General features: G+C 43.0%; 1 protein-coding gene across 1 annotated transcript in view; it reads left to right on the top strand.

Moving 5' to 3' along the window:
- Wdr75 (WD repeat domain 75) overlaps positions 1–13,128 on the top strand; it is a 30,592-nt gene extending 17,464 nt beyond the window's left edge. The window contains exons 10-21 of the mRNA XM_005373322.2: positions 95–154; positions 248–363; positions 1,658–1,833; positions 2,902–3,059; positions 3,529–3,709; positions 4,621–4,715; positions 5,451–5,546; positions 6,087–6,256; positions 6,719–6,778; positions 9,500–9,646; positions 9,955–10,046; positions 10,439–13,128. Of these exons, the coding sequence (XP_005373379.1) occupies positions 95–154; positions 248–363; positions 1,658–1,833; positions 2,902–3,059; positions 3,529–3,709; positions 4,621–4,715; positions 5,451–5,546; positions 6,087–6,256; positions 6,719–6,778; positions 9,500–9,646; positions 9,955–10,046; positions 10,439–10,643 (1,556 nt within the window). The 3' untranslated portion in view covers positions 10,644–13,128. The remainder of the gene's footprint in view (positions 1–94; positions 155–247; positions 364–1,657; positions 1,834–2,901; positions 3,060–3,528; positions 3,710–4,620; positions 4,716–5,450; positions 5,547–6,086; positions 6,257–6,718; positions 6,779–9,499; positions 9,647–9,954; positions 10,047–10,438) is intronic.
- The last annotated feature ends 2,212 nt before the right edge of the window (positions 13,129–15,340 follow it).

Genomic DNA, 15,340 nt, shown 5'->3' with positions numbered 1-15,340 from the left:
TATTTCAAAATGAAATAAATGCACCTTGAAATGAATTCAGCTTGAAGTTCTGACCTGCTAATGTTTAAATACTTTTGTTTGTTTTCACCCATAGAGATAATGGTTATTCACCGAAACCTTGACACATCAGCAGTAATTCAAGGCCTGGTGAAAGGTATTACAGAATCCTTGGGTTTGGAATTATTGGAATTACATGTATTTTGAGAGTTTCTCTGATTTTAACGATAGTTTGTCACTTCTTTTACAGATAGAAGTATCTTGACTGGTTTGATGATTGATCCAAAAACTAAAGCTTTAGTTTTAAATGGAAAACCTGGTCACCTGCAGTTTTATTCCCTCCAGAGTGATAAGCAGTTATACAATGTAAGATTCTGATCCATTAGCTTGCCTTAAACCTAATGCAAATTCTCTACCGGACCCCTGAGGTCTAGTAATTTATTTGGTGGCTTCTAGTGCATGATCCTCTGCCTGTTTACCTGAACATAGTGTTGTCTGTGGTCAGGTTATTGCTGAGAGCATGATTCAGAGGCCACTCTTGCATTGACATGGAAGCCAAGCGCTCTTGCACTTGCTCCTTTGTATTTGTTTCAGAGTGCAGACCCACTAGAGTCTCCAGCGTTTGCGCATTTGTTGTGGGTTCACAGTCAAACCTGTATCTGCCGGGCAGTGAGACAGGCACGTTCCCATACCAAAGATAGCATTTCCAGTGTAGATTGAGGAGGAACATGTCTGACAGTCCTGATAATGCCCTCCTGCCTTTTCCTCGGGTCTCACAGTGCTCTGCACAGATTTGGTAATAGTAACTGTGACACCTTTGCTCCTTCTGTGTCCTTTAAACCCCTCGAAAGGGATGCCTGCTCCTTGGTATGCATAATACAAGTTGAGCATCCCTGATCGGAAAATCTACAATCCAGAATGCTCCAAAACCTAAAATTTGTAAGCACCAATGTGACACAGGCAAATCCCACACCTCCCTCCTGTGAAGGGTTGTGTCACAGGGCGGATGTGCTGCAAGTATTGTGTGAAATTGCCCTTGGGCTGTGTATATAAGGTACCTGTGAAACAAATCAGTTCCACGTTTGAACTTGGGTTCCAGCCCCAAGATATATCATATAAGCAGATTCCAAACTGCAGTAAAACCTGCACTCTTGAAGCACTTCTGGTCCCAAAGCATTTAGTAGCCACTTTATTTACCTTATACGTACGCAAGGAAAAAACATTTTTTAAAAAATCATAAATGAAACACGGGTCTACATAGGCTGTTGCCTCCCACACTCCCCTAAAAGGTTGTAAGTTTATTTCTGAGCTCTTCTACTGACAGAGAATTTAGCCTTCAGATTTCACAGAAAATGACTCTTTCTATAGAGAAAAGCACTGTTGTAGGTGGACGGTTCTATTGATTCATGCGGTGGGTCTTAGTCAACACTAATATATTGAGGCCATTTAGAATAATCACTCCCAAAATGATACAGTACAACGTGTCCCCCTTTTTAATAGCAAATTAGATGTCTATAATAATTGGTTCGTTTTTCCTGTTGTCTAAAAATCTGCTACATTTAGAGTCTAAGAGTTGTCTTGGATGTATTCAGTTGTTCCTTGAATGCTTTAACATTGTGCTTGCATTAATAGGCATTTTCAATTCTTTTTAACACATCAGTTAGATATTGTGCAGCAAGAATATATCAATGATTCCGGTTTATTCCAAATTGAGCTAACAAAGGCTGCATTTGGTTGTTTTGGTAACTGGCTGGCAACAGTGGAGCAACGGCAAGAAAAGGAATCTGAGCTTGAATTGCAGATGAAACTGTGGAAATACAACAAGAAAACACAAGGGTAATGTTACCTGTGTAGCCACTTTGAATTTCAGATATTAAAATGTTTGAGTTCTTGTTTTATGACTATAGTTGTCAGTCTTCAAGATAAGCTTTATGCCTAATGATGTGGGGAGGGTTTTACTCTTCTAATAAAGCCTTTAATTAAGATTCCCGTATTGAGAAACCATTGGGGTCTTCTGAGTCATTACGTCTTCTCGTTGCATAGATAAACATGAAAATAGCACCTGCGGACACAGTGCCTAAGTAGGCAAATCCAGAATTTGAACCCAGTTGTTCCCTGGTTCTTCCATTGACATCGTTCTGCGTTCCTTGGGAAAGTGGAAATATGGGTGTAGCGTAGAACATGTGTCATTAGATAGGACCCACTGGTTTCCCATGGCTTCAGTAACCACTTCTCAGTTCCTTCCTGTGTGCCAAAAACTAGGCCTGTGCTTTCATGCCCATTGTCTTGCTACTTTTTAGAAGGATGTCGTAAGATAAGCCTGTTGTCCACATGTGAAATCACAACACTGAGCAATCCTGATCATCCTAAGATCTCAGTGGTAGCGTGTATCTCGTGTATAGATCACTTTCTTAATCCGGTAATAAACTTATGGGGGAGGTTGACTGGCTAGTAACTAGGGCAGTTGGGATGGTCATTTTCATTCCATATTTTCTTGCTATGAGTAGGACCTTTCACAGGCATTCCATTTTTTTTGTCTGTCAAAGTTGGTTGTTGAAAAAAAAAAAGTAGATGATGAGACATCTGGGTTCTATGCAGTTTTCCTGTACAGTTTGGTACAGTAGGCTTTGAAAATTGATTAAGGGCCCCTATTTTATATTCGTTTTGCTCCACCAAGGTGACTGCTGTCCATAATGAGCTCTGAGTAAGTCACATGATCACTGGTAGAACTCTTTGCATCCTGTGACCATTAGACAGCACACAAATACTTGTAATTCGAGGATCTATCAGTTGCCCATTCTTAAAGATTCTCTTGTCAAATGTATGGTATGTAACAAATTCTTAGACCATTATGAGAGCGTATCACATTGTTCTGGAGTAAGAATAACGTGTGGTTTCTCCTAGGTTTGTCCTTAACACGAAGATTAGCATGCCACATGATGACCACATCACAGGTCTCTGTTTCCGTAATGCAGAAAGGTGTGAAGCTCTCACCTTGGTTACAGCTAGCAAAGACGGTCACTTCAAAGTGTGGATATTAACAGATGACTCCGATATATACAGTAAGTTTATGAAGTAGATTGTGTTGAAATGGTGCATTGTTTTAAGAATTGTTTGTATTTATCTCCTGACCGGTAGCCATTTGGGAAGGACATTTTCTACCTTGATGAACTCAATAGGATATTGCTTAAGTTTAGTACGTGTAAGAGGCTACATTTTTACATGCCTTTTTGCCAAAATCCGTACTTTTTAATTGGTATTCTTGATTAATCATACACCAGTTAACTTGGGAGGGTACAGGGAAGGGTTTCTGCCATTAGTCCTTTCTCTGCTCCACTAGGGGGCGATCAAGGTCTCCAGGAAGGGGCTACATTTTCAGTCAGTCAGTACTTTGTAACATTTCTAATTTAAAGAAGTTGTGCTGAGCGGGTTGTTTTTGATTCTTAACCTTTAAAGCTCATAATGTCCCAGTAACGCTATCTAATAATACGTTAAAAGCCCCCTTTTAACGTACGGCTTATATCTCCACAGAAAAAGCTGTGGGCTGGACCTGTGACTTTGTCGGTAGCTATCACAAGTATCAGGCAACTGACTGCTGTTTCTCTGAAGATGGCTCTTTATTAGCAGTTAGTTTTGAGGAAATAGTTACCGTGTGGGATTCAGAAACGTGGGAGCTTAAGTGTACATTTTGCCAACGAGCTGGGAAAATAAGGTAGGTAAATCACTTAGTTATTATGGATGTGGTGTTTTTTGATTTATTAAATAAAATGTTAAACTTCAGTAAAAATTTATGCTCTCCCTGAAGGTAGCATAGACAAGGGGAGCGAGCAGCTAGCCAAATGTTAGAGAGAGCTAAAAAGTCCTGAGTACGTGAACTGTGTGCCAGCGCCTCAGAGTCGGGATTAGCATTTCCTTCGTGGTATGCAGAGTTTTTCTTGGCAGTGAACACTTTCAAACATGTGCTGTGTAATAATAGAGGATGGGCGTAAGCCTCAGTAGATCCAAATTATGCTTGTCCTCTGCATAAAAAGTGTTACTCACAGAAGGCATTATTTTCTGAGAAGGTGGGGTAACAATATCTTCCAGTATACCTCAGGTAGCTAGGCATAGGGACAGAATGGCAGGTAAAATTGTCTCTAGGACTGGGGATGTAGCTCAGTAGTAGAGGACTTCCCTGGCATGCATAAGACCCTGGAGGAGGCCCTGGATCAGTCCGCAGCACAGCAAAAAGAAAGAAAATTGTCTCTTACTCCCAGCATATCTGATTCTAAATCTACTTTGTAAAACTTCCTTCAAAGTTCAGATTGCAAGTTTTCATCTGCTAGGTAGAACACAAGGTTTTTGTTAAATGATTCTTGTCATTTTATATACATTTTCTGTTACATGTTGATTGTTATCATGCATGGCATATTAGAGAATTGATCATCTAACCTGTTTTCCAAATGAAGTGAAACACTTACATAAAACTTTCCTCTTACATTCCTCAGTGTAAGTATAAACAATGATAAATGTCTTTTCAAATCTGCATTGCACATGATTAGTATGGTGCATAGAAGCCAAAGTGCCTTGTAACTGAACATGCTAGGACTGATTGTTGCTGACTTCCTTGTGGTTTTATCCTAGGCGCCTTTGCTTCGGGAGATTAACGTGCTCAAAGTATCTTCTGGGTGCTACTGAAAACGGCATTCTCTGCTGTTGGAACCTGCTCAGCTGTGCATGTAAGATACCTTTTTATGCTCCGGTGATTGGATAAAGCACATGGAATTGCTATGTGATATTTTAGGAAGTAGGGCTCTGTCATACCTTCATGAATCTGCCTAGACATATTATCATTCTTCACGACATACAGCACCAAAATTTAAAGTTGTAGCGTGTAATAGAGCGCTTACAAACTGCCTAATTATTGGTAAATCAGCTTCCATTATATTGTCTTTGCTTTTTCCCACTGTCTTCATGGTGTGTGACTTTCTGTTGCTCACCATATTCTTTAAATCCATAACAGCTAGAGAAGTATTTCTGCCAATTACTAAGCCTGTTAACCTGCAGTGTCCCTGATGGGATACACTTGAATGAAGTTTGCCATCATCCCTCCTAACAGATGTGAATTCAATGACATTGTACTCAGCCGGGGGCTGGGAAGGTGTGGTGGTTGCTTAGCAATAGGTGTGCGCTGTATTCTCTACAGTGACTGTGGCTGACACCTCACCCACTTTCAGCGGCAGCAGAAAAGCACTAGACGTGAGTTTCTGAGAACAATAACATTTTTACAGTTTGCAGATGTACTGAAGTCTTTTGTTTTTCCGTTTCCTGCTCGCCGCTTGAGTACCTCTTCCCCAGGTTATTTCACTGCGACTCCATTGTTAGTTGGAAACACAGAGTCCTCGCTAAGAGTACTAGAATTGTTGTCCCAGGAAGGACAAGGACCCTCACCCTAAGTACTTTCTCCCCCGCAGTGGAGTGGAGTGCGAAGTTAAGCATTGGAGTTATGGAACCAGATCCACATTCAGAGCACATCGCTGCCGTCTCTCGGTCTTCTGGGGGTTCCGATTGTAAGTAGGAGCCATAATTTGAAAGTTAAAGGAAATCCGATAGCCTGTGTTCTTTTTAATGTCTTTAATGTAATGACTCAAACTTGCCTTCAAGTGGGTTTGAAGCCATTTTGCTTGAGGCCACCCCCTTCCCTTCTGTCCCGCGCCTCCTCCCATGCACCTTCACACGGAGCTCTGGGTGAGCTCAGCACATCCCTACTGCCCTGTCAAAATTCCAGTAGAGATTTCCCCCTTCAGTGCAGTCCCAAGTCCCCTAAGAAGCCTTACCCGGTCCCCCTCCATGCTTTTGGAACACTTTCTGGTACTTAAGGTGAAATAATTCAGCAATGTTTTGCTGTCTTCTGCAGTAACTCCTGGTCTCCAAAGCCAGGCTCCTTGCTTTTTTCAAATCAGTCTTCATTGCCAGCCTGCTTGGCCCGTAGTAGGCATCAGTAAATACCATTACTCTAGCAGGTGAGACCCAGGATTTGTGTGGTCCTCCCGAGTGAGGCTGGACCTAACCTTTGCAGGCAGAGTGTCACTGTCTTTTTTCCCCTCCAGTGTTTGTATTTAAACCTAGTGAGCCCAGGCCATTGCATATTCAGAAGAGCATCTGCAGAGAAGAAGTGCAGTGGGGAGTGTTTGTTCCCCGAGACGTGCCTGAGTCGTTCACCTCCGAAGCCCACCAGTGGCTGAACAGATCCCAGTTTTACTTCCTAACAAAATCACAGGTAATTGCTGCCTCGGGAAGGTGACCGCTTGGTACATGTACTTTTAAAGAGTAATATAGTCCGTGATTATGGGGTATGGATTTCTTTCTAGGTGGAATAGTTCAGTTAAAGAGCACTGAGTCCATTCACTTAGGCACAAGAAAGCAAAAGGCAACAACAGTTATTAAATTATATTTGTTAGCCTGGTTCCCATTGTCGTCGGTGGTGCTGGTGCTGGTTTTGGTAATGTGCTATTATAAAAAATGCTGGCTAGAGTTTGGTCTGTCAGTTGAATTTTATCACCAGTTGTTAAGTATCTGTCAACACAATCTTACCACTCTCACAGAGGTTATTAAGCACATGTTAAGTGTTTTCTGTAAGCACATGTATATCACAATAAAAAATGGGCCTCAGTTTTGAAGACCTTATTTGGATTAGCACTGTGCAGTTTCTGTTTGACATCACCAATTGATCTCTTTCCAGAGCTTATTGACCTTCAGTGCAAAGTCTCCAGAAGAGAAGCTCACACCAACCAGCAAACAGGTGTGTGCCAGCCACTCAGCGCGCGGGCCGCATCGCCTCCCTCGCTGCACAGAGCACAGTCGGGAGCGAGCTCTAACGCACGTGGAGACCAGTGAGCCTCTTTTGAAGTCCAGGGGCCTTCTAAGCTGGTTTAATTTACATTGTCAGTAATGTGTGATTTGAAGAGTCAAAATTGGCCCTTCGTATCCGTGGACTGAAATAGTCAGCTGATCGTGGATTGAAAATATTCGGGCGGGGGGACCATGCCAAAGTATAGGAAGCCAGGGGTGGGGCACACGGAAGCACTGGGCATTTGATAGAAGGGCTTGAGCACCCTCAAACTTCACTACCATGGAAGGTTCTGGAAGCGCATCCCATAGGCACGGAGGAGCAGCTACAGTGTGCAGGCTTCTTAGAAAAGCTCCACACCACTGCCCTGACCCACAGAAATTCTTTAGTATACTGGATACTCTTAGCTGGAGTATTTAATTCAGTGTTGTATCTCTGAAAAACATAACTGTATTGCTTACTGAGAAATTTTCAGATTTAGGTGTCTTCTGTTAAGGCTGATCTCCCGAAGCTGTTGGAGCTTTGACCACCACTGCCCACATCCACCCAGCCCACACTCCCCTCCTGTCCCCTGCTTGTCCCGAGAGGAGTGGGGTTGGTCAGGTCAGCGTGTATTGTCATAGCCACACTGTGTAGTCTCACAAATTGCGTTTGCTGTTGTGACCAACGTTTTGTTTTCTGTGCAGAAAACAGTTCCCTTTTTTCATTTACTCCTCACCTCATTGAGCCCCAGACTCTTCAAGCTATGCAAGTTCTGTAAATCTTTCAGACCCTTAGGTGTCCGTTCAAGTCGCGAGCAGGATTTCCGAAGGTCTCTGACTTGCTCCAGGCAGGGCTGGTTGTTAAGTCTCCATCACAGTCGTCATCCTGGACTCGGGTTTGCTATCCTGCTACGGGTCGTTTCACCTCTCCTAAGCCACGCAGTGTTCCTTTTTCTTGGGTCACTTCCTTGCTTTTGGGGGAAGCACAGTCTGTTGGTGCCTGGAGGCAGATTCAAGACCTCACGTGTTTGGAAATGTTTTTATTCTCTCCTCCTAGATCGACTGGCTGGTACAGACTTGTAAGTTAAAAAGCATTTTCTCTCAGCACTTGAAAGGTATTGTTCCACTTAACAGCCTCTGGCGTTATGAAAAGTCCTATACCTTTCCTGTTCTTCGATCCTTCATCCGTGATTTGTTTTCCTCCTAAAACTCACTGAGTTTACTGTCAGTCGCCTACTACAGACCAGAAACTACTCTCGACACTTGCGATGCTTTAATCAGCAAAATAGTCAGGTCTCTAAACTGGAGGTATTTATAGTCTGCAGGAAGATAGGGGCACTAAACAGCGTCGTCTAAGTAAAATGTGTATTCCTTCACAAGAGGGTAGCACTTACGCTGGGGCGAGGGCGGGCCCGGGAAGCAGTAAGTGAGGTGGCGCCTGCAGCTTTGAATGAGCAGTTGCAAGGGGCCTTCCTGAAAAGACTGCCGTCCCTGTGAGCGAAGTGTGGAGCCCGGGCCGGTTTCCGGGAAACGACTAAGAAGGGACGAATTGCTTTCCCCCATCGTTGCTGTTCCTTTTCATGGAGCTTCATCTTGCAGTGCTGGGCCTTCTAGAGCACTGCTGTGTTTCCTCCTGTTTTCTGGGTGGCCGCCTTCCCTTTTATCAGGTCTCCTTTCCCCTCCTGCGTGCTCGTTTCCATCAGACTTTCGTTTCAGTCAGTTCTCGTGGCTCGCTTTGTTTGTGTAGGTTTTGCTCACAGTGCCACGGTTCTTAGCTGTCTGCTCTCACTTAAACGCGGACACAGAGCAGTTCGGAAGATTGCCCATGTGGAGCCTCTCCTTACTGCCGAACCGTCACCGACGGACTCTCCAGGGTCATTAGTTTTAGTCTTCATGTCCTAGGCCGCTCAGATTCAGCTTATACTTCTAAACTTTTGCCCAAAGGTGTTTTTTTTTTTTGTTTTTGGTTTTGCTCTGGACCTCGCACTTGCCGGGCAGGTGCTGTGCCACTGAACTATACCCGCGCCCCTGACCGAAGGCTTTACACCTCGCTGCCAGTGTTCTAAGACATCTCCTGTCTGACGGACAGCCACCATCAGCTCTGAAAATGAAACCGGCCACCAGCATCTAGTCTAAAAACACACTTTTGTTCTGTTCACCAGAGATTGTACTTGGAGCCCTCTGCCGGGTCTGAGGGAGAGCCCTGGCCTCCCGCATGGATCCCCACCAGCCCCGCTGGGTTCTCAGCGCACCCTGCACACATGCTGTCAGTTGCTCAGCACCTGTAGGACCCTGTGTGGGAATTGGGGAGCTTCTCGGCTTTTCCCACAGCTTAGAGTTGGGCTTTCTCAGCTCTGTGTTGTCATCCTGTGACCTGCTCCGTCCTCCCAGCGTGTCCCCCTATCGTTGCGCGCTTTTGCCCTTTGAAAGCCCTTCTGCTGTCACTTTTTGTAGAACTTGACAAAGAAGCAGTGGCAGATTTGGTTCTGTCATCTAAATAGCCATTGTTAGCTTTCCCCACAGTAAATGGGAGACTGGGCCTCAGTTGCTTCATATGCAAAATGAATCATACTAAATAATTTCCCAAGTTCCTTCCATCCCAGATGTTTATGATTTTCTAGTACTACATTACTGAGTCGAAAGTACCCTTCCTTTTTATTGAGGCAGTTTCCTTTTATCTTAACTCCTACAGCTGCTAGCAGAAGAAAGCCTTCCAACAACCCCATTTTATTTCATATTGGGAAAGCACAGGCAACAACAGGATAAAAAACTCAATGAAACGTTAGAGAATGAACTGGTACAGCTCCCTTTAACAGAGAACATACCTGCAATTAATGAGGTGAGTAGCAGAGCAAACCATGTAAAACAGAAATGCTTTAATTTTTGAATAATCGTTAGTGTGCTACATAACATTAATACCCAAACAAAGTAACCTAACCGCGTGATTTGGGATTCTCTTGGCTGGGCCTGGGGTGATGGGAGAGAGGGTTTGCATAGAGGTAGAAAAGCAGGAGAGTTTTTCTGCAGTTTGGCTTTGCTGCAGGGAAAGCCTTTTGTGCTAGATTCTCAGCGCTCACAACGGTGAAGAAACATGTTGTGCCAAAGGAGAACCTTTTTAAATGACACTATTTTTCTCTTGCACTGTAGCTGCTCCACACTCCGGCCCATGTGCTGCCGTCTGCATCTTTCCTGTGCTCCATGTTCATAAATTCATTGCTGCTGTCTGAAGAGACCAAAAGGTAAAGCAGTTCTTCAAACATGTTTATTTTATCATGTAGTCTGTTTTGGGAAATAGGATAGTTTGTGTTACCCTTTATGAAGAGATTCTTCCACTGTCTTTCCCTGTGTTTCAGTTTTCAAGTATAGTTAAGAACGTGGGATCAGGGAAACACTGAAAAAAGTGCCATCTATTAAAGATAGCCCAGAAAAACAGTGCCTGTGTGCTTACAGATGTGTATGATTTAAGATTAGAGTTTTCGTAAATTCACCTGCTCTTTTATAATAACCCATAATTTTTAAAGTCCATTCAAGACAAATTGTTCTTGCTTTTTCATTCTACATCTTCTTAAATTAGAAAGTTATAGTCTAGAAACCTTCTAAAGTGTTTGTTTAATTCTGTTACTGTTTAAAGTGCTGAGGAAACTCCTGATGATGTAGATATGGAGGAAGAGAAAGAAAGTGATGATTCAGACGAAGAAAACAATCTTACTGAACATGTCCAGGTTACGGGCAACGCAGATTTGGGAGAAGATGTTATATATCAGTTGTCAAAATCTGAAGAAAAAGAACTGAGGAAATTCCGGAAAGTAGACTACAGCTGGATTACTGCTCTTTAGGTATGGGAGAGGATGGGCCTGGGGAGCCCTGCGCTTTCTGTTTTTGACTGTTTGTTGATACCCAAAAAATATTTTTAATATTGTTTCTGTTCTTAAAATATTAAATGTTGACAGCTCGTAATACACTGCTGTGTGTGCTCCGTGCTGGCAGTTGCTCGATGGTTCAGTCGTATCTCATTATCTTGAGTCCCATCGGCCTCATAAACTAGGTGATAAAGCACACCCGGGGCTGGAACTTCCGCGGCGTGCGTGCCCCTAGCCACAAGTCGGAGATGATGTGAAGTTTGTAACTGAAAGGCATTCAGTAGCCAGAGATGACCTGCACTGGTAGGAAGGGCTTTCGTCCTTGTTCATTCCTGTTAATGTAATTATCCCAGAAAAATCTGGAGATAATTTGATAATGTTGTGCTCCACTGGCCATACTAAAGCTGTTAGGGGCTGTCTAAAAATCTCACAATAGCAAACTCAAATCATCTGGTCCACGTTTCCCATTGCTAAGTGGAAAACAGTCCAAGTGCCCTTTTTTATGTTATAACCATAAACTTGTGACATCTAAACTACTTAGCATTTTACATTTTCCAGTTCCCTGATAAGAATTCTATAAACTTTATATGAAAGTATTAACATAAAACAGTGAATTGCACAATTCCCAAGAGTGCAGCACAGTGGATGTTCACGGGATTGCTACAAGGGCCTTTTTAGTGGTATGCACTGGAGACTGCGTGGGTGCCAGGGTGCCCCCCGCCATCGTGTTAAAACCTACACCTAACCCTCAGCCTGTTCGGGCTTGGAAGTAGGGCCTTTGGGAGATGATGAATCATGAGGAGGAAACCTTCATGAGTAGCGTCTGAGCGCACATGCAAGAATGCAGAGCTCTTCCACCTCTTGCGTTGTGTGGGGACACAGCAAAGAAGACACCATCTGTGAAGCAGCAAGCCAGCTCTCACTGCACATCAAATCTGATGCTATTTTGTTGGGCTTCCGGCATTCAGAACTGTGAGACAGATTTCTATGAATGGTGTTTTATTGAAAGTTGCCCAAACGGACTGAGTATCTTTGCACTAGTATCGAAGTAAGGTCTATAGCAGCTCACAAGCCATATAGTTCATGCATTTCAAGTGGACAATTCAGTGTTTTTTAGTGTGTTCACAGCATTGTACATCATTGCTGCAGTCAATTTTCAAACAGTTTCAAACCCCAAAATTACCCCTTCCCCCCAACCACCCCGCCCAAACCCCTAGGCAACAACCAACCTTTATCTCTGTGAATTTACCTATTCTAGATGTCAAAAGTGGAATCACTGGCTTTTTGGAACTGGCTGCTTTTGTATTAGTTCTATATTCCTATTTATTGTTTTCATTTCTCCTGGGTATATGCCTTGGAGTGAAGGTGCTGGATCAAATTTCTTACGTTTAAAGCCTGTTAAAGAATTACCAGAGTCTTAACAAAGCAGCTGTCCTATTTTATATTTACATTACGGCACATAAATGACCCCATAGCCTGATTTATTAAATGAAGGACCCTTTGCAAGGTTTGGTTGTTTTTGTTGTTTTAAGTCTTTTTTTTTTTTTCACCAATTTTAAAGTGAAAGCAAAATGGAGAAGGTGGTATTTTACAGAGTACGTATTGTTCTGAAAATGCAGGGTTAGTTTTTGAGGCCAGTCTGAGGTTTGTGCTAATCCCAAGTAGACTCCAGCGGTCTCTTGCCTCTGTTCTTGGTGAACTGCTTGTGGTTTAGCTTTTGCTCTCACGATGCTACCAGCCTCCTTTTAATTGCTTACCACCAAGATCCCTATTGGGTTTTTGTTTTGCTTTGTTTTTTGTTTTGCTTTTTTTTTTTTTGGTACTGGGAATTGAACTCAGGACCTTGTGCTTGCCAGGCAGGCACTTGTGCCCTTGAGCTATACCCCCACGCACCCCTGTTGTTTTTGAAAACACACCTTAGACTTGAACTTCTGCAATCTTATTTCAAATAATGTGAGCGTTCTCTACTCATACGGACTGCCTTTTACAAACCCTTAGTAACTGGGTGATCACAAAGGCCCATCTCAGAGTGACACTCGCGCTTCACGAACTGGGCAGACAGAAGCCTCTGGTCCTCTCCTGGCATAGAACTGCTGCCCTGTGACCTAACGGAGCCACAGTTTATTTGCTATTTGCCCTTGGGATAATTCCTGGAGACTTTAAATGTTGAAGTGTCTTAGTGTAATTTTCACTAATTATGGTTGTTCTGAGGACCCAGCCCTTGGGTCTCATGTCACTGTCCTAGCGGGACTCGCAGGTCTCACATCTGTGTCCTGTCTTTCCCTTTCTTCCCCCTTTATGTGTGCAGTGTGTTGAACAAATCCAGCCTGGGGTGGGATCACTGATTGTTCAGATGTTTTAATGGCTTTTAATATGGTCCTCTCTCCTCTGTGTATTGGTAGTTGTATCTAGAATATTGGATTGTATTTCTGTCCAACACCAATAAAATGCAAGTCCTACATGTAACTAGTTTTTTTTAGTAGCAATAAGAAAGTTGAAATCAGATGAAAGTAGGGCTAATATACTTCACATAACCCCATGTATCTAAAACATTATTTCAACATACTGCCTTTTTTTTTTTTTTTTGGTGCTGGGAATTGAACTCAGGACCTTGTGCTTGCCAGGCAGGCACTTGTGCCACTGAGCTATACCCTTGGCCCCGTATTGCCAATTTGAGAAATACTTGTACACTTGAGACCTTTTCTCAGGCTTCAAGTTCAGCATGTGTTACACCGTGAGCCCATCTCCATTTGAACAGCTACATGCCTCGCCTATAGCCACCATTTTGGACAACACAAATCTAGAGACTTGGGATATTTAAGGAAAACAAAGATCATGTTCTTTCATTTTGGTCATCAGCCTCCTCTTTGGCCCTTCCCTGGGCTGGGGAAGCATATGACAGTCACACATAAACTCCATGTTTTTTTGCCATGTTTGCATGCTGATGTGACACCTCCAACTTCAAGAAGTAACTTACTTTTGCAGTGAGGCATGAAAGATTTTACACTTACAAAAGAAATTACTTAATTTTGGGACATGTTTTTCTTCAATAGTAATCATCATGTAACCTTAAAAAAATCACTTGATAGATTTAATTACTTTTTCTTACACTAAAATGTGACAACTTGTTAATTTTAAAAAATAATCGGTTCTCTGTTTTTTAAGAAAACTGATAAAAAGGGGAGCTGGCTGCTCAGTTCCTTAGGCCCTGGGCTTCTGTGCAGTGGATCTGTCGTGCTGTTCCCCTCGGGTTCTTCCCACAGGATCCTGCCCGGTCATGGTGGGAGAACTCAAAGACTTCTTCCTTACTCACTGTTCATCTCGTGTCCCCAGCAGTGCTCATGCCTGTTACACTTGGTGCTCCCACTGTTGTCTGTGACAGAAAGCGTGGCCTGTGGTTCAGGAAATAATCATCTCAGCCTCACTAGGGGGTGGGCCCCAGGCTCACCGCGCACTGTATGTCCTGCATTTCATGCGCGGTACACATCACGTGGTATCCACAATCCCGTGCCCCAGTTACTACTCCAGTTTGATAAATGAGGAAACAGGCTGTAAAGGGATTAAGTCAGTCCTACCCAGGCTACCAGAAAGGGCTAAAACCGAGAACATGCCCTGTCAAATTGCAAATTCTCTGCCCTACAGGGTACCCAGTGTTAGCCTGTAGAATAACATTGCCTCCCAAACTCTTAAAGCAGCTGATTAATATAGCCAAGCCCCCTATTATTGGGGAGGAATTGTGAAAATAAAATAGCCCAGACAGCTGGGTGTAGTGGCGCACGCCTGTAATCCCAGCACTCGGGAGGCTGAGGCAGGAGGATCATTGAGAGTCGAGACCAGCCTGGGCTACAAAGTGAGCTCAAGGCCAGCCTAAACTGCAGAGTGAGACCCTGTCTCAAAAAGACAAAAAATTAAATTTTAAAATCATAAATAAAGTAGCCCAGATGTAGGGCTGATCCCAGCTGTGAACAAGAGTTGACTAGCTCTGTGATCTGGCTGAAGTCTTAAGCATTTGAGTTTTAACCCCTGAATCTTTAAAATGAGGTACTCGCTTCTCGTGCAGGTGGGTTTATTTTCCTGACCAGTAGTATTATGTTGCAAATACAAAGAGTGTCAGATTTTTATATCAGCTTATTCACTGGAGTATATGCAAAATTTTGCTAACAAATTTAGGCTAATCAGATGACAGGGTTACTGTTAATACACTGGCACAACATTCCTTTCTGGAGTTTTCATCCTTCTCATAGAATAGCAACAATATGGAAATTGTAGAACATATTGTAATATTGTAGATAATATGTTTTAAACATTTTCAGGTTTTTGTACCTTAATTATAATGGATCTGTTACCACAAACCTGTTAAATACAACCATCTAGTTAGAATTTACTAAGTCTTATAAATATCACTGAGATTCTGTGAGGCCACTTTATCTGAGCTACTCCTTATGGCAGTTAAGCTTTCCTCTGTTATCTGTGTTTCTTGATAACCATGGAAATGACAGAATTACTTTCTGAGTGGAGGGAGGGTGGTTCATGGGTGGAAGGGTGCAGCTGGATGGGAGGAATAACGTCTAATGTTCTGATTAATTTAATATTTTGAAACAGCACAAAGAGAGGATTCTGAACATTCCAAATACATCCAACGATAAATGTCTGGGGAGAAACCTATACCAGCT

Source organism: Chinchilla lanigera, unplaced genomic scaffold (genome assembly GCF_000276665.1).
Source record: "Chinchilla lanigera isolate Chin_1 unplaced genomic scaffold, ChiLan1.0 scaffold00002, whole genome shotgun sequence".
NCBI lineage: Eukaryota > Metazoa > Chordata > Mammalia > Rodentia > Chinchillidae > Chinchilla > Chinchilla lanigera.
The sequence above is the reverse complement of the archived record's forward strand: the minus strand, read 5'-3'. Positions and strand labels throughout refer to the sequence as shown.